At 38.0% G+C, this 17,536-nt stretch overlaps 3 protein-coding genes across 3 annotated transcripts; 1 reads left to right on the top strand and 2 right to left on the bottom strand.

Annotated features, from left to right (window-relative positions):
* Nucleotides 1–963: 963 nt before the first annotated feature.
* Nucleotides 964–9,356, top strand: LOC114731021 (chloride channel protein CLC-d). The gene is made up of 23 exons (XM_028918143.1): nt 964–1,146; nt 1,243–1,315; nt 1,835–2,056; nt 2,142–2,188; nt 2,272–2,370; nt 3,184–3,258; nt 3,455–3,543; nt 3,755–3,895; nt 3,985–4,055; nt 4,139–4,218; nt 4,416–4,553; nt 5,045–5,104; nt 5,192–5,266; nt 5,948–6,099; nt 6,608–6,743; nt 6,821–6,952; nt 7,499–7,576; nt 7,672–7,727; nt 7,835–7,921; nt 7,995–8,151; nt 8,236–8,337; nt 8,428–8,474; nt 8,948–9,356. Exons 1-23 carry the CDS (start codon nt 964–966, stop codon nt 9,042–9,044), a joined length of 2,397 nt encoding a protein of 798 aa, XP_028773976.1. The 3' UTR covers nt 9,045–9,356.
* A 1,593-nt stretch (nt 9,357–10,949) lies between these two features.
* Nucleotides 10,950–13,092, bottom strand: LOC114731019 (mavicyanin-like). Its single transcript, XM_028918142.1, has 2 exons — nt 12,854–13,092; nt 10,950–11,774 (listed from the first exon to the last, which is right to left on the bottom strand). The coding sequence occupies exons 1-2, from the start codon at nt 13,029–13,031 to the stop codon at nt 11,395–11,397; spliced, it is 558 nt and encodes a 185-aa protein (XP_028773975.1). The 5' UTR covers nt 13,032–13,092; the 3' UTR covers nt 10,950–11,394.
* Nucleotides 13,093–14,548: 1,456 nt separating this feature from the next.
* LOC114731017 (sugar transport protein 13-like) lies at nt 14,549–17,171 on the bottom strand. The gene is made up of 5 exons (XM_028918141.1): nt 17,039–17,171; nt 16,371–16,696; nt 15,781–15,905; nt 15,368–15,659; nt 14,549–15,253 (listed from the first exon to the last, which is right to left on the bottom strand). Exons 1-5 carry the CDS (start codon nt 17,169–17,171, stop codon nt 14,549–14,551), a joined length of 1,581 nt encoding a protein of 526 aa, XP_028773974.1.
* Nucleotides 17,172–17,536: the final 365 nt, after the last annotated feature.

The raw sequence follows: 17,536 nt of genomic DNA, 5'->3' as shown, positions 1-17,536 counted from the left end.
CTATAACCAAATAGAAGATGGAAGAAGATATTAAGAAAGATGATTATGATGTTTTAGGAAAAACATATCATATTTCTTATAATTAACTAAATTATCTAACTTTCTTAATCTAATTAAATTGGTTAAATAGGTCTTATATTAAAGATCAGAAAAGTATAAAGTAAGTAAGTGTGTGATAAGAATTTTATTTTAACTTACGTGAAATGTTTTTATAAGTAATTTTTAAAGTCATGCCAAATATACCCGAAATATTCTGACCTCTAAACCTCAATGCCTAAGGAGTACGTAATATTTGAAAAATGGTCATTAAAGAATGGGTATATATAGCGAGGGAAAGATTAATTAAAAAGTGAAGCTTCGTAAGCAGTAAGCTGCAAGACTTGAGATGCTGTTCTCTACCTAACTGTAATCGGCGGTAAGTCCACATCAGAAAGACCCAGAGGCTATGATTCCATGCATTGGCATATCGTGATTTCTTGCCAAAAATATCAGTTTCTGATGTGTGAAAAGATCGGACCGTTGATCGTAAATACTTTCTGTCTTTGACATCAAGGTGGGGCCTCGAACTCGAAAGTCTTATCATAGTCTCGCCGTTTAAGAGCATTTCCCTAAACAAATTTTCCGTCGTCCATCGTTTCCTTCCTCGCACTTTGGCTCGTAGCTGCTCGATCAGGAACCCGGAATTAACAGTCACAAAACACCATTACAAGGGGCAACGACGAAATTAGAGAAGGAGAGACACAGCCGCTCATAATTCTACGCACTCAGTTGATTTTGTTAATTCTCTCCCTTCTTCCTTGTGAAAGAAAATTCCAATTACTGTGAGAATTTGGAAGCGATAGTTGATCTACGTGATATATGGTTACACGACATTGAATCTCCAATTTTATTCCAAATTTGAAACTTGGAACTCTGTGATGCTGGATTTGGGATTTTAGGGGTTTTAGAGTTCAATTTTTGACGATGTTGTCCAATCATTTCCAAAACGGCATCGAAACGGCGAAGCTTGTTTGGTCGCGGATTCCAAACTCGGAAGATTTGCAGTACCTGGATGATGCTGTTGGCCACTTGAAGAAGAGCGATGGAAGTGGCGTTGAGAGCCTTGACTACGAAGTCATAGAGAACTATGCTTACCGAGAAGAACAGGTTTTCCCTTAGTTATAAATTATCCATGGATTTATCGGATGTTTCTTTTTGGGGGGCTTAATATAACGATTTCGAGCTTCGCGCTGAAATTTGTAGGCGCAAAGAGGGAAGCTATACGTGAGCTACTTACTGGTCGTGAAATGGTTCTTTGCCTTGCTCATTGGCATCGGTAAATTCCAGATTTTCATCTGACTTGCATGCGGACGCCGGTTGAACTGCAACGCACATTTTGTTTCACTTTGATATCCATTGATTCTGATTAAGGATAGCCACTCGTGTCTGAAAGTTTTCCCCTCAAACTCATGTGCTTTTGCTGATAATTGTGATGCTAGAGTGTCATAATTTACTTCCCACATCCATGGGATTTGTAGATTTGTATCATTTTTTGAAGCAGTTTGGCTACTGAACTCAAGGGACGTGAAAAATAAAATGGAGACTGAGTTACTTTTCATCATTTGATGATTGCTAGGCTTGTTCGTTTCTCTTCCCGAATTGGTGACACACAAATAGGAAGACTTACATTTGGAACTAGCAATTAATATATGTCAGTTCTTCGTTGCAGGAAAAACTAGTCTGCATGAAAAGCTTAGCTCAAAACTGAAGTTTGTAATTTTTTGTACTAACGATTGCCTCTTTTATTAGCTAATCAATTTTCATCATATATTGGTTTTTCTCTGGTTTCTTGCAGGTACTGGACTTGCTGCCATTTTCATTAATATTTCTGTTGAGAACTTTGCTGGTTGGAAGTACTCATTGACATTTAATATAATCCAAAAATCATACGTGGCTGGTTTCATTGTATATGTCCTTATCAACTTGGTTTTGGTCTACTCCTCTGTATATATTGTCACACAATTTTCACCAGCGGCAGCTGGATCTGGTATTCCTGAAATCAAGGGCTACTTGAATGGTAAGTTCAAGTGTTTCTGGACATGTGATCATTCGGTTTCAACAAGTCTTGTATGCGCTGAGAACTGATTCTCATTTATGCGCAGGAATTGATGTTCATGGCATCCTTCTTTTCAGAACCTTGATTGGAAAGGTTTGATGGATTGCACTGCCCTTCCTTTTCAGTTAGTATTTCGTGTCTGTCTCTTAATTTCTGGATTCTTCTTGCTTCTACAGATTTTTGGTAGCATCGGCTCAGTGGCAGGTGGCCTTGCTTTGGGTAAAGAAGGTCCTCTTGTTCATACTGGTGCATGTATTGCTTCTTTGCTTGGACAAGTAAGCATATACATTTAAGTGTTATGTTTTTGTTATCCTAACTTTTCCTTTTCTTCTTTTGATCATACGGGGATGAGTGGGTTAAGAAGTCCAGTGGTGTTAGTATCCATCAGCATACTAAAGACTGAATATTCAGACATTGAACACATGATATGTTGCCTGTATGTTTTCATCCCTGAATGTTTGGACTATTAAGTTAATGCACCCTTCAAATTCAAACAGAAGAGAGAGAAACTATGGAAAGATTGAAAAAGTAAACAGATTATGCAGACATGATCTTGTTCAGTTAACTGAACTTCTCAAATTTAGACAAGTGCAAGTTATTCATTGTTACTGTCTCTTTTGTATTTTGTCTTTGGTGACATCATTCATATATCTACTCTAATCTTCACTTGAGAACTAAATGTCCACCCTTTTTAGCTCCTATAACAAGGAAGAGTTCGCCCAGAATTCCTAAAAGGCTTGTAAATTTATTGTAAAATGGAACGCAACTATACTGGTTTCATACTATTGAGCAGTCACAGTGCTTGGCTGTATTGACAGGTTTAATTGCACTGTTGTCATGGCCTATGGCTGCCTTCATAATCTATTGTAGTAGAAACACTGAAAGGTTGGGGTACTGAGGTCTGTGCTTTTTGCATGCGGATATTTCTACAAAGTGTCCACGTTCTCATGTGGGTTGTATTAAAATCCATTATCCATCATCCCAAAGGACTTTGAACATGTGAAGATGAACTTCCAATGATGTACGTGTACATGTGTGCCTACATGCAACCAATTGAAATCATCTTTTTGATGTCATGTCTTGCGCAGGGTGGATCCACTAAGTATCATCTAAGTTCGAGGTGGTTTCAAGTATTCAAAAGTGATCGAGACCGCCGTGATCTTGTAACTTTCTTGTTCCTTTTTATCCACTAATCAGCGAAAATAACTGAGTAGGGCACATAATGCACTTTTTTTTGGTTCCATGTTTTACCTCTCTCAAGCACTCTTTTACTAAACCTGCTCCAATCTCATTTTTTTTAATGAAGAAAAGACAAGGACAAAGAAAGTTCTCATTTCTATTTTTAAAATTTTTGAAAAGGTAACCTGTGGGTGTGCAGCGGGAGTTGCTGCTGCATTTAGAGCTCCTGTTGGTGGTGTATTGTTTGCATTGGAAGAGGTTACATCATGGTAGGGATTTAATATGTTCATACAACTGTATTTTCCAAGAGCATGTGCAGTAGAGATAGTATATCTGTATTGTTACATATTTAACAGCTTATGTGGACCTATGCCTACTTCATAAGTTGTATTTGTATGCACATGTCTCTCTAGTGCATTTGCATATGTTAGAATTGTATTCGTCATTTTGTGCATTAGCTTGTTTCTTGTGCTCTTGAAGGTGGAGGAGTCAATTGATGTGGCGGGTCTTCTTCACATCAGCTGTTGTGGCTGTTGTGGTGCGTACTGCAATGGGGTGGTGTAAGAATGAGACGTGTGGACATTTTGGCTCGGGTGGATTTATAATATGGGATGTATCAGAGTTAAGATCCAAGCTTTGTCCTTCTTAACTGTGAATTCAGTATTTAAGATTTTGCCTTTTCTTTACCTTGACTGATTTTATTTTTCTAGTGGCCAAGAGGATTATTCCTTCATGGAGTTATTACCAATGGCTATTATTGGGGTTATTGGAGGCTTGCTAGGTAATCCTGTATATCTTTGTTTTGTCCAGAACCTTACATTTTAACTTCAGTTGGTTGATTTACTTAGTGCCAATGATCCGCAGGAGCCTTGTTTAACCAGCTTACTCTTTATATTACTTCTTGGCGCCGCAATTATCTGCACAAAAAAGGGATCCGTGTCAAGGTATGCTGTTAAATTCTGATTGATTGTAATGTTGCCATCTGTCCCTTCTTCAGTGTAAATAAAATAAGAGGAAGAAGGGGAAAAAGAAGGGAACAAAAGTTGTCATTTTGATATGTTATTGTTAATTCTACAAGTAGCACAGTTTCTCTGACAATTGATTCCTGACCTTTTTCCCCTTGTATTTTTCTCATGTACAGATTGTTGAAGCATGCCTTGTCTCACTGTTGACGTCAGTTATTTCATTTTGCTTACCACTTCTCAGAAAATGTAGTCCTTGCCCTGAATCTGATCCTGATTGTCCTCGGCCTCCTGGAATGTATGGGAATTATGTCAATGTAAGACCATTGAGATCCTGCCCCTTGATTGTCTTGGTTGGTTCTATATAATTTTATGATGTGCTTGGTTTTCTTAGTTATAAGTTTCCATTTTGAACTTGTGTTTATGATCAGTTTCAATTACATGCTCGAAACTAGGATGAGGTGAGATATAAGAGTTACATGGTATATATACAGTTCATAGTTGTAAGGAAACTAACTATCCTAAAATCTTAAACCATTAGATATAGGCTTGGGCTTTATCTCTAGGAAACTCACTTATGTGAAAGCCTTACAGTTTGAAGCGTACAAGCGTTTTTTTTTCCTGAAAGCCAGCTTGCATAACAACTTATTCATATCCTGTATTAGAAAATATTCTCTGCTCTCTTTATCTAATGCTTCCCTTTGCAAGAACCTTCGACCTCTTCTACCAGTAAGAGATGTGTGGTTATATTTTCATTTGGATTTAATTGGTCCTTGTGGATTCAGTTATATTTTTGTTCTTCTTGCAGTTCTTTTGTAGCAAGGAAAAGGAATACAATGATCTTGCTACTATTTTCTTTAACACGCAGGTTTGAAATGAATGTCTAGAGATCTTTGTTACATATTATTCATTTATAGTTCCTTTAATACCTTGAGTTACTTTTCTATTGTTTCAGGATGATGCCATAAGGAACTTGTTCAGCGCAAAAACAATACATGAGTTCAGCGCCCAAAGTTTATTAACCTTTTTGGTACGGCATTCTTTGCTTACTGTTTTGGATTTTTTTTTCACACATTGGATTTTTCACCTGTAATGTTTCTTCATACTATAGTTAAACTGTTTTGTGCTAGTTAGTCTCATTGTTAGTCATGTCTGACTTTTATGTAAATATTTAGCTAGAATATAGATATCAACTCTCAAGATTTGTCCTTAATATGCAACTTGCAAGCTTTAAATGATGTAGTGTATATTTCTCTACTCGCAACCTATCCCTTTTATTTGCAATATATAAATAAATGCATTAATTGACACAAGTCATGTTTTCCATCTCGCTTGATACATTATTGTCCAGAAAAGAAGATGAAAATTTTATGTTCTTTTTATCGGCTGTCGGTGTTGTAGGGAGGGGAGAAGTTTGAAATCAAGCCAAGAGAAGCAAGCATAGTTGGAGATACATTTTTCTAGATTGCATAACTGCATTTTCTGATGATACTTATAGCACAAATAGAGCAATTTTGTTTCATTTTCCATAGGAGCATGTTTCCTTGCCAGACATGAATAAATATGCTGGCCTTGTTGACCAAGTTTCTGATCAGGACTTCCAATACGATGCTTTATCTTCATGTTTCTATATAATATGGGGAGTAAGAACGTGTGAGTTGTGACACCTTATTTCCCCCCTATTTTGATCATTTTCTCCATTATGTGGCAGGTTATGTTTTATACTTTAGCCGTGGTTACATTTGGTACTGCTGTTCCAGCTGGTCAGTTTGTTCCTGGAATCATGATAGGATCAACATATGGGCGCCTAGTTGGCATGTTTGTTGTAAGATATTACAGGAAGCCCAACATTGAAGAGGGAACGTGAGTGTTTTGCTTGTTGGCTATTCTTTAAAATCATGGTTAACTATATATCTTTTTCCTTCATACCATATACGGGCATGTAGTTTTGTTCATTGAATCCTTTGTTAATCAACTGATGAATCCTGTGTATTACTTTTTGGATAATGCATGTTCCCTTGATTGTCTTTCCATTTTGTTCTGATGTCCTAAAACTAATATTTCCCTCTTTGAAGATCTGACCGTTAAAAGGAAGAATGATGCTAAGGTTACTTCTGAAACAATAAGCCAATAATTTGCCACCTTTTCCTAGGATTGTATGTTCAGGATGCTTGGATTTAGTGTCAGGTGATGTTTAAAGGAGCAAAATGTTATCGGTCTAAAATATATCCATTGTACTTTTTCTATTCATACTTTTATATGAAAAATGCACATAACTTTTGGCTGTTGGTGCCCATACTGTTTAGAATGATGTACTACATTGCTGCGCCTTTTATTGTCCCTGAAATGTACTTGCGGTACTTGTCCCCAGGTATGCTCTGCTGGGAGCCGCATCTTTTCTTGGAGGTTCAATGCGGATGACAGTGTCTCTCTGTGTTATTATGGTTGAAATCACAAATAACTTAAAATTTTTACCCCTTATTATGCTTGTTCTTCTTATATCAAAGGTATGTGCATAAAAATTTACTTCTTAACCGAAAGTCAGAAATGCCAGTTTGAATACAGTAAATATGTGTCACTACAGGCTGTTGGTGATGCTTTTAATGAGGGTCTCTATGAAGAGCAGGCACGACTGAGGGGTATTCCATTACTGGAACCAAGGCCCAAATATGTGATGCGGAATATGACAGCAAGGGAGGCCTGCGGAAGTGGAATGGTGATTTTGATTTCTTTTCAGAAATTGCCTATTCATGAATTAGCTGGTGTCAAAGGTCAACTAGTCTATGTTTTTTGGCTGTTAGTATTTCCCACCATGGAACCATTTAGAACATGGAAAGTATTTTTGGGCCACCAAAATTGGGATGCCTAATTGAAATATGGGTCCATTTCCATATCTTTCCAGACATCACTAGCTTGTAAAGTTAGAGGGAGGGAGGGGGAATATTATTCCAGAAAATCGAGAGAAATGTATTGGCATAGTTATTGGGGGCATGGGACTATAAAGAAGAGAGGGGGAAAGAGACGTCTTTTGTTAGGCCTCTTCTGTATGTGTTACTTTCAGCAGCTTTGTCATTGTGCAGTCACATCAAGAAAAGGCGCTGGTCAACAAAATGCCACCTTTCTACAAGTAGCATTAAATTATTATATTAGTGAATGGCCAACATTTATGAAATAAGGGCTCCCCCTTAATTGGACTGAGCTCTGCGTGCTTCTTGCCTTAACCTTTTTAGCAACTGATTGTATTATTGACTGTATATTGCAGGTGATATCCTTCCCCCGTGTTGCTAAGGTTGCAGATGTAGTTTCTATCCTTCGGAGCAACAAACACAATGGTTTTCCCGTATGCCTCTAGCTCTTATATTATCTTTGTTTTTTCATTTAATAATTTAATGCCTGGCATTTTGCGAACTGTTCAATATTTATTATTATGCAAAGGTGATTGATCACACAAGAAGTGGAGAACCACTTGTTATTGGATTAGTACTTCGAAGGTGAGCATGTTACATTATCCTGCATTTGTCTTTATCTAGTTGGTTTTGTAGGCAGAAGCTTGCATTGCCGGAAAACTAAAGCCTTCATTATGTGTCTCTTGGTGCAGTCATTTATTGGTAATTCTGCAATCAAAGGTCGATTTCCAGCATAGTCCTTTACCCTCTGATGCCAGAGGTGGAGTGAGGCCAATAAGGTAAGGCTTGATGGAGCTTTTTGTAGATTTGTCCTTTTTCTCCTCTATTCTCATGGCTCTTTTGAACTTCCAGGCATGACTTTGATGAATTTGCGAAGCCTGTTTCTAGTAAGGGAATATCTATAGACGATATACTTTTAAGTTCAGATGACTTGGAAATGTACATAGATCTTGCCCCTTTTTTGAATCCATCACCATATATTGTGCCGGAAGATATGTCCTTGACAAAGGTGTGATTTTTCCCCATTCTTTGAAGACAGTTTCATTTCCATGCTCCTTTTATGTCAAATAATTATATTTTGCTGATGGTGCAGGTTTACAATCTTTTCCGCCAATTAGGGTTGAGACATCTATTTGTTGTTCCGCGTCCATCTCGTGTACTTGGCTTGATAACCAGAAAAGACTTGTTGATTGAGGTAATCTTCTCAGGTGCTGTTGAATTTTAAGTTTGTTGGAACTGCAGAATTATTTAATGTTTTCTTACTATGTAATTAATGTTTGACCAGGACACTGAAACTGTGAATACAGTGGAGCTCCAGTCAACTAGAGTAAGGTCTCTGATGCTTCACTTTTGTTACATCTATTTTAGTGAAAGTGAATACAAGTAATTATGCTAGGCATCCTTTTTCAGATTCTAATGCAATTTGAGTTTCTGGTTGTTGAGGATTGCCACTATGCCATAAAATTATGTTTTGTTGCCTCTTTGCAATTGTCGCTCTGATATTTTGTAGGGTCTTGTTATTTTCTGCCAAGGTTTGCGCTTCCATGGAACTTGTCTTATCTCCAAGATTCAGTTACCTAATGATTTTCTTTTCAAATAGTGCGTTAGAGCCTAAATAGGAGCCGTGTATTGGTTGTCTCCTACCGGGGAGACTTTTAATGACTGTGACTTGTGTCCTTGTGTATTCAGTCTATTGCTGCAATTTTCTCTTACAAGCCGGGATCATCATTAAATCATTCAGTAAATATTTAGTCGCAATAAATTGACTTTTTAATATTCTGTCCATGATTTTTTCTCCATTACAGAATGCAGAATCGCGATAAAAAATTGATGACCAGTAATGCAGATGCTGAGCGGCCTTTGTTGAATGGCCTACTGATTCAGGATCAAATTTCTGGCTAGTGCTGCTTGCAATTTCCCACAGATTAGGCCTATCTACATTCGATTTTGTCTCTAGTTTATTCTTTTTATTTTTAAAATTTAAATCTAAATATGATATGGGTCCCCCATGGTTGGTCGGGATTACTCTTTAGTGGAAGGGGTAGCAAACAATGCCCCAGAATTTTGTATATTATCTACTGGGCAAATGTGGTTTAGCAATTTATCATAGACTATAGATAAGACGAAGTTCTCAGAATTTAGCATCCGAATGGAAATGTGTGAATATTTTTTTCTATCATGCTGGTTTATTGATTCATGAGATTACTTTTCTTAGTGGCAAGCTCAAGCTATATGATGGGGGATGGATTCGTATATCCTTTTTCAAATTTTTTTTTAATTACATCATAGCATATTCTCCCCCCCCCCCCCCCGGGCTCCCCTCCCCTCCAATTATACGCCTATTGGCATTGTGTAGGTAGCTTCGGAAAGGACACAGGTGTAATGACAATGGTCTCCATTTTTTAATATAGAGGCGAACGCGCTTAATTAACTGGCTTCTATTTTCTTATAGATTTTTGTTAGAAAATCATATTTTTTGCCCCAACAGTAGAAATCCTTGCTTCGTACTGGCTTTTACTGGGATGTTCCGTCACGCAGTGTTCATCTGTGCTCGAAAAATTAAGTTAAGTTAAAATAAAATTGCAATAAGATTCTCCCAAGAAAGTTAAATACAAAAAAATTTCTTGAAATTATTAAATTATTTTGAAGTCATGAGAAATCTCATTGTAAGGAACTATATTTGCTAAATTATCTAATTACTTTTATTTTTTTAAAAATACGTATTGACAACTGAAAATATATTCGTTAACAACTTAAGGCGTAAAGATTAACAACTATTGTAATAAATATTGATAACTCATACATTATATTTTTGTGATATGTTGAGAAAGCGTATTGTTAATACATGTTGTAATAGTTGTTAACGATTGTTCTTTCAGTTATCAATACATACTTAAAAATAAACAATTTGATAATTAAATAAATAAAATATATTGCATTGAGGCCTTTTGGAGCTTCAAAATAATTTAATTATTTTAAAGGATTTTTTGTATTTAATTTTGTTAGGTGGAACTTTATTATAATTTCTCTAAAATAAGCTGGGTCCCTGCGCAAGAATGATGACAAATCGAGAAAATAAAACAAACTTGGGTCTTAGCTGTGCATGTTTTTGGAAAATCTCAAAAATGCGGAGTATCACGAAATCACATAATAACTTTTAAATGGCCGACGTTGTTTTTTCAATTTCTCGACCGTGCACAGCAACTTTCATTATGAAAATCGAGTGAGAGAGTTACCATCGCGTAGTCCCCCTACAGTCAAATCATTCGTGAAACCTGTGTCCAGACTCCTTTCGTTTTTTTGGGTCCAAACTCCCTTGGCGCCACGTTAAGGCACTTCGCTTTATTTTCCTAGTACATTCAAAAAGTAGGCATCGGTTGTAAATAAATCTTATAAAATTTGTCTCTTGTTCTCATTTTGCCTCTCTGTATAGAATTCCCATGTGATAAGAGAATCCGCACACTTGAAAATCCTATTGTGATCCCTTTGTTCCCTTCAAATTTTCGAAGTCTCGTTATAAGCAAATAATACAATGAGCATGCTTTGCTGCCCCATGTCTACTGGAGGCCGCAAAGGAGTATTTATGTGCTTGTCATTTCGGGTTCATATTCAATTCATGCAGTCATCATCGTGGTTTTAATTTTTGGAAGGGTTTTATGTTTCTTTATCGAAGTTCGTCCATCAATCCATTTTTCTTATTCCCCTTTTAAAAATATGAACGCCGCGTATCCTCCAATATGCTTTTTATTATTTTTGTTTGAATAAATCCAACGTATACACAGATATCAAGATGATTGACCCAAGTGAGATGGAAAAGGAAACATAAAGTAAGTAAGATTAAATCAGCAAAACTAGGAAGGCTAGCGTAAAGTACTATATAATGACTTTTCTTTTTATTTTAGATTGCAATCATCCTCTTCCATGATCCTGCTTTTGATATGGATAATGCCCTTCAAGTACATGCCCATAATCTTGTTAAGCAAAAAGGTTTGCAAGCATGCCTATAATGATCTCGGCAAATGATGTTGACACTGATCCTTTGGAGAAGCTTGCCGGACCATTTCCAACAAATTACAATGAACCTGACCAGACATTTTATCATCTAAAACACTCGTTCTAAAACACCCGTACTCAAATATGAACTTTTATTAAGTCTTTATACATCTAACTGGTTCACCATTACCTTGAGTTTGATTCTCATCACAAAAGCGCATGCTCATTGAGCATGTCCAGCGAGAAAGATAAGCAACAATTAAGTGCATGCCAAGAGGAATGCAATGGACAAACCCAGAAATGCAAAACCTCCCTTGAAAGCAAAGAACAGTGAAGCAGCTTGATTAGGAGAAGGCGCAGGCCCGTTGTTTGGTACGGGAACGGCAGGAGAGGCCAAAGCAGAAGGAGAGGGAGCTTCTGAAGAAGTTGCAGACACCCTGGGGACGTTGATGTCAACCTTCTGGCCCGCTTTGCAGTGACCAGGCACGCCGCAGAAGAAGAAGTGGTGGCCGTGATTCTGTATCACTATGGAATCATTCCCTGTGTTGAAGGTCTCCAATGGGGCCGAAGCATTGCATGCCTTGTACATCTCATGCGTCACTCTCATCACATTATGGAATTGCGAGTTGTACTCAAAAACTGATATCAGGGCCACAACATGAATTAATTCATTGCCATCAATTTCTTAGCTCTTTTCTTCTTTCATTAATGATCAGCTTTCATGGATAATGGAGTTAAAAGATTACGAACATTAAGTCTCACGTAATCTTGAATGTTTTTTAGTAAAGAAAGAGAGAAGGATGCCCTTTTTTTTCCCTTGTGATTCTGGATATATGAATGTATTGTTTAGTCCTTAAAAGCATGGCATTACCATTTTCCTCCCCCAAAAAACAAGTGCTTATTCAAAAGCTATTAGAAATCATTTTTAGCATTTCTATGCATTGGAACTCGTGCAAAGGCCAAAACAAACACACGGTTAATAATTTCGCCTATGTATTTTCTAAAATGAGGCTGAATTAGAATATTACATGTTTATGAAAAATGGATAGGGTATCGTGAGCCGATTCAAAATAAAACATATTGGCGAATTAACTATAAATAACCATGCTCAAAGTTTATTGATTGAATTTATTTATCAAAATGGGATGTATCTAAAAAGATTCACGTGATATAGTGTTTTGTGAGACCAACCCAACATTCTCATTGCATTTTGATGAGTTTATTCCCTTCCAGAAAAAGTGGGTGCACTAATAACAGTACTGGGGAAAAAATGAATGCCAATGGAAGTGGGTAGGTCACGCGAGTGAACACTATCATCATGCTGGTTCTAAAAGAACAAAAACTTTCAAGAGAGAAAGATACTAAACACTTATGTAGGGCCCTTGGCACACATTTTCTAATAATTTAAACAGGACTTGCTTGCTTAACAGAGAAATTAACTCCAGAAGCTTCCTTCTCGTAAAACAGGAAGGGAAATTCATACAGAGTGCAGCAGCTAGCCCAAATCTTTCCCCGTTAATCAATTTTTCTCCTCAAAACAGGGTATTCTTATTCTGTCTTAGAAACTAAGACCGAGAATTGTAAAATAGTGGTTAGGTTGATATCTCCTTTGACTCTGAAAATGGAAACCCCGTTTTCTGGGAAACTCTGAACCCTTCTTCTCATAAATTAACAGTCACGAAATTGTGTATATAAATGGAATAGGTGTGAGGACTTACTGATAACGTCGCCAACTTGGAAGTTCTTGGTAGCAGACCAGTTCTTGTAGTTTATATTGCCAATGGTGGTCCAACCAGCAGAGTCCCCAACCTTGTAAACTGCTCCATATGACACCTCCACAGCCGCCATAGCTACCACCATCAATAAAACAACCAAACATCTCTCTGCCATACCCATCTCTGTACCTCTAAGGTCTGCAATACCTATTTCTGTGTTGTCTTCAGCTTTGCTCAGTTCAGTTTTGTGGGTTATGAAGGCTTTTATTTCCTCTTTGGAGTTTTATATAGCTTTTGAAGGTTGAGGTTGGAAAAGTTAATGAGTTTGGTCCCTTTTCCCAATGAGAACAAAGAACAAGTGGGTCCCTTGTTCTCATTGCATCGGCAGATTCGATGGGCTCTGTGGGTCCAAGAATTTCTTTATAAAACAATCACAATCGCATGTATGAGATCAATGATCGTGTTCAATTTTTATGTTAAAATTGAGGGAAAGGACTTGCTTGAAGTTAAACTTAATCTTGAATCAACTTTTTATGAATAATTAGATTAGATATATTAGTTGGCTTATCTAACTCCCTATCAAAGTATGCTATTCTGGTGAATTGTCAGACTTGCAAGGAAAGAATGTCAGGAATGCGGTGTGGTTGTGCGTGCTGCTACTGCACTCCATCTTTGCTATTTACTATTTGGAAATTGTAAGGTATTGGTAAGCTTCATCATTATGGGCAACCACCGTAGGTTGTTCCCATTTGGTGGTTACATGAGACGCAAGCATTAAGCACAACACTTAATTGCTTTTAGACAGCATCTGTTTCAAAGCTACAATTAAATATCCATCATTAAGCATACGCGTTTCAAATCCTCGTTCCAAGCAATCATGCGGATAAAGGTTTGTTTGATCCAGTGTCTGTCCCTATCTAAGGTATGTCATCAATTTTCAAAGAGTCTTCAGAGCTGAAAATAGTTTTAGAAATTAGGCCTAAACCCAAATATTAGTGGGTTTCAGTCTAAGGACATTGCAAGGGGTTAAAGGCAATGCCAGGGGTAGGCTATCAGACCTACCCGCAAAAGGTTAAAAACTGTCTTCCAAGCAAATTTTGGACAGAAAGTTTAGGAATACATTAAATTAAATGGGTTCTCGAAGTATAAATTATATGTCTGAACAGTGATAGTTAACAAAAAGCAGGTAATGTGTTACATGATGTTATGCCTGATTGTTGGGTGTTTCACATGTATTGGGCGTCTGCCAATGCAGTGAAGGCATAAGCATGCAAATTCTGTCTGCAAACAATTTGTGATCTGAACTATAAACCTTTTTTCAACTATAAATAAATTTTAAATATCTATTGGAATGACATTATATCATTGAATATAAGGAAGAAAAGACAAAATAAAACAAAAGAAAATTATCTGAAATATGTTATATTGACTTCTTGTTTTATTCATAGTCAAATTTGTCTCTCGAACATGGAAGCCAACAGAACTAGCATACTTTGAAACTAACCCATTATATTAACCTACAGTAACCAGAACAAAAAAGACCACGAAACAATTGAGATAGCCTATTATATTGAATCCTTAAGAACCTAACACATGCAGACGATAATACTAGGTTCAACGTTTTTAAAGCATTTAAAGTAATGCCTAAGGCTAAATTATCAGTATAACAAAACCCAAATGGAGCGGCAGGCCTCTTATTTACAATTGAGAAGCAGGATCAAATCCACTAGCATGCCCATCTATTCCTTTGGCTACTTTGTCCTCCGCAACATCATCATCTTCCATAAACCTCTTCCAGAACCAATGCTGCTTCCATACTCTCTGTGACATCTCTTCTATGGGAACATTCTTGGTCTCAGGGAGCAAGAAAAGGACGAAGAGGGTCATGATTAAGACCCATCCGGAGAAGAACAGGAAGATCCCAAACTTGAAGTGACACAACATGGAGAGGAATGCCTGTGCAATGAGGAAGGTGAAGAACAAGTTGACACAAACAGTCACACTCTGCCCAGCCGAGCGAGTCTCCAGAGGGAATGTCTCACTGGGAATGAGCCACCCAAGAGGCCCCCAGGACCAAGCGAAGGAAGATACAAATGTGCACACCATAACCACCACTAAGACAGCTAATCCTTTTGAAAGGTCATCAGAGTGGTCCGTCACCTTGATTCCTAGGATCACAGCAATTACCACTTGGGACAAAAACATCTGAACTCCAGCTTCCAATAAGAGCATGCGCCGTCCAACTTTGTCCACTGAATAGACGGACACAATAGTGGAGAGGACATTAACAGCCCCAGTGATCACAGCAGAGTAAAGGGAAGCATCATTTTTGAATCCCAGTGTGTTGAACAGCACCGGAGCATAGAACATGATAGCGTTTATACCAGTGAATTGTTGGAAGACCTGTGTTCGATTTCAGCACCCAAATGTAAGAAAGCGAATAAAGGAAACAAATTGAAAAGCAAGCTTCAGCAAAACAGAGCACCAAGAGGGTAAAAGATTAAAAGAGGCACTGACCTGCAAGGCGATGGCAATGACCACTTGGGGTCGATTGCTCCGATGAAGAAGATTCCTGAAAGGGTGCTTGACCTCTTGAGCGATACGGCTTGCCTCCACGAGTTCTAAGAACTCAGGCTCGACGTTGTCGGTGCCCCTTATCCTTTTAAGCACAGCTTTGCCTTCTTCCAAGCGACCACGCTCGATGAGACTATTGGGAGTGTCCACTACCAAGAGAGCCCCTAAGGTTAGGAGCCCCGCAGGGATGCCAGCCAACCCCAGAGATAGCCTCCAACCCCATCCACCTTCGATTCTGTGGTTGCATTATTGCCGAATATGGAGCGAGGTCAGCACCAGGATTCAACCAATCTTGCGTAAGAAATTAAAATAGCTAGGAAAATTGAAGTAATAAAACAGACAAGGAAAGGACTTACTTGTTGGTGCCATAGTTGACCAGATTAGCAAAGAGAATGCCAATAGTGACATTAAGCTGGAACAGTATATTCAATCCTCCACGTATTCTTGTAGGTGCGATCTCAGAAAGAAAAACCGGCACAGCCTGTATTCGAAGTCACGGAGCAGTACGAGTTAGCTACATATTACAGTAGGTTTAAAATGCTCCACTCATTTGCACTTGATTTAACGGGTTCAAAAACACTAATCAAATGGTTAACTCCACACATGGACCCAAAAACCCTTAAAAGGTCACCAGGTGTTTGTCTAGTCAAAGAGTACAAAGATCGCTAAGTCTTGGTCTTAGCCAAACACTAATAAACGATGTTATCAAATATCTATTTTGCTTTTATATATATATATATATTACTATATTGTTAAATTGTAATTCTGCCATATATGTATAGTTAGCCCTTGAATATAACATAGTTATCATCATCAGCAATATATATTTTAATTAAAGGAAGCCAGAATGCCCGCAGAGCCATGAACTGTGTATGGCTTTTTTGGGCTCCACATGCAACCTCGTCTAACTGTAAGAAGGAAAGAAGATTATGTTTGATAGACGGACCTGGTTAGCGAAACCAACACCGCATCCGAGAAGGAGTCTACCGATGATGAGCATGGCAAGGTTTTGAGCAGCGGCGTTGAACACGGTTCCCGCGATAAAGAAGAGGCCGGCGATCAACATGGTTAGCCTCCGTCCCAACTTTCTCGTCGTATAGGAAGCGAAGAAGGTCGCTGTCAAACCCGCCACGTACAGAGACGACGTGAATAATTGCAACCCTTGGTTGTCGTACTTGCAATAATTACTGTCCAGCCCTTTCTCCTCCACCGTCCTTCTGTACACCACCGGAAAGAATTTCCTCAGGAACGGTGGCATGGACGTCACTCCACCTGATCCATTCCACCATAACAGATAAAGTACATAGTTAGTTGCAAGTTATAACTTGCAATCAGGTCTGGGGTACGATGACCGTTTTGCCAACACAGTGACCGTAGAGGTTTATCTTAACAGACGTTCTTATTTTCATAGAAGAATAAAGCTGAATGTAAAAGGTTTTTCTGTTTCAAACTTCAATATAGCAATTAGCGTTCGCAGGAATAAAAGGCAATCAGTTTTACAGTCACAGTGAAAGAAGAGTTCTTATCAATCGTCATCATCTCAGTCTCAGCGAAACAAAAAAGGAGTGTGGGGATAGTGAAAAAGGAAAGAAGTGTTGAAGAGAGGGAAATTACCTGAAACTCCGACGTCGTATCCAAACATAAGGCCTCCGGTGGCTGCCATTATGCATGAAATAATAACGAGCGGAGTGATCTTGGCTTCAAAATCGCCGCCGCCGCCTCCTTTAACGAAACCTCCGCCAGCCATGGTGCTTCTCCTTCAGATCACACAACTCCAACAAAATGTACGAGTCAATGAGGGCAGTGTGCAGAGGGGGAAGAAAGATAAGCAATGTAGAGCTAGCTAGCCAGTAGTGTGAGTGAAGGGTGGACGAATAGAGAGGTCGTATTTATAAGGCGCGTGTCAAACCTCTAACGTTTTAAATCCGTATGTGGTAAGGATTATCCGTACTTATTATCCAATAGAGCATATCAAATTAAAGTAATTATCTAATATATTACCCAAAAAAACTGTTAGAAAATAAACAATAAATTAAGATTTTAAAATTGATATAATTAAATTCAGTTTGTTAAAAAAATTTATCAAAAAACAAAAAAATATAAATTAAGGTT

This window comes from Neltuma alba, unplaced genomic scaffold (genome assembly GCF_004799145.2).
Source record: "Neltuma alba isolate B1F8T4 unplaced genomic scaffold, ASM479914v2 tig00012795_pilon, whole genome shotgun sequence".
In the NCBI taxonomy this organism is placed as follows: Eukaryota; Viridiplantae; Streptophyta; class Magnoliopsida; order Fabales; family Fabaceae; genus Neltuma; species Neltuma alba.
This window is presented reverse-complemented; position numbering and strand designations above follow the sequence as displayed.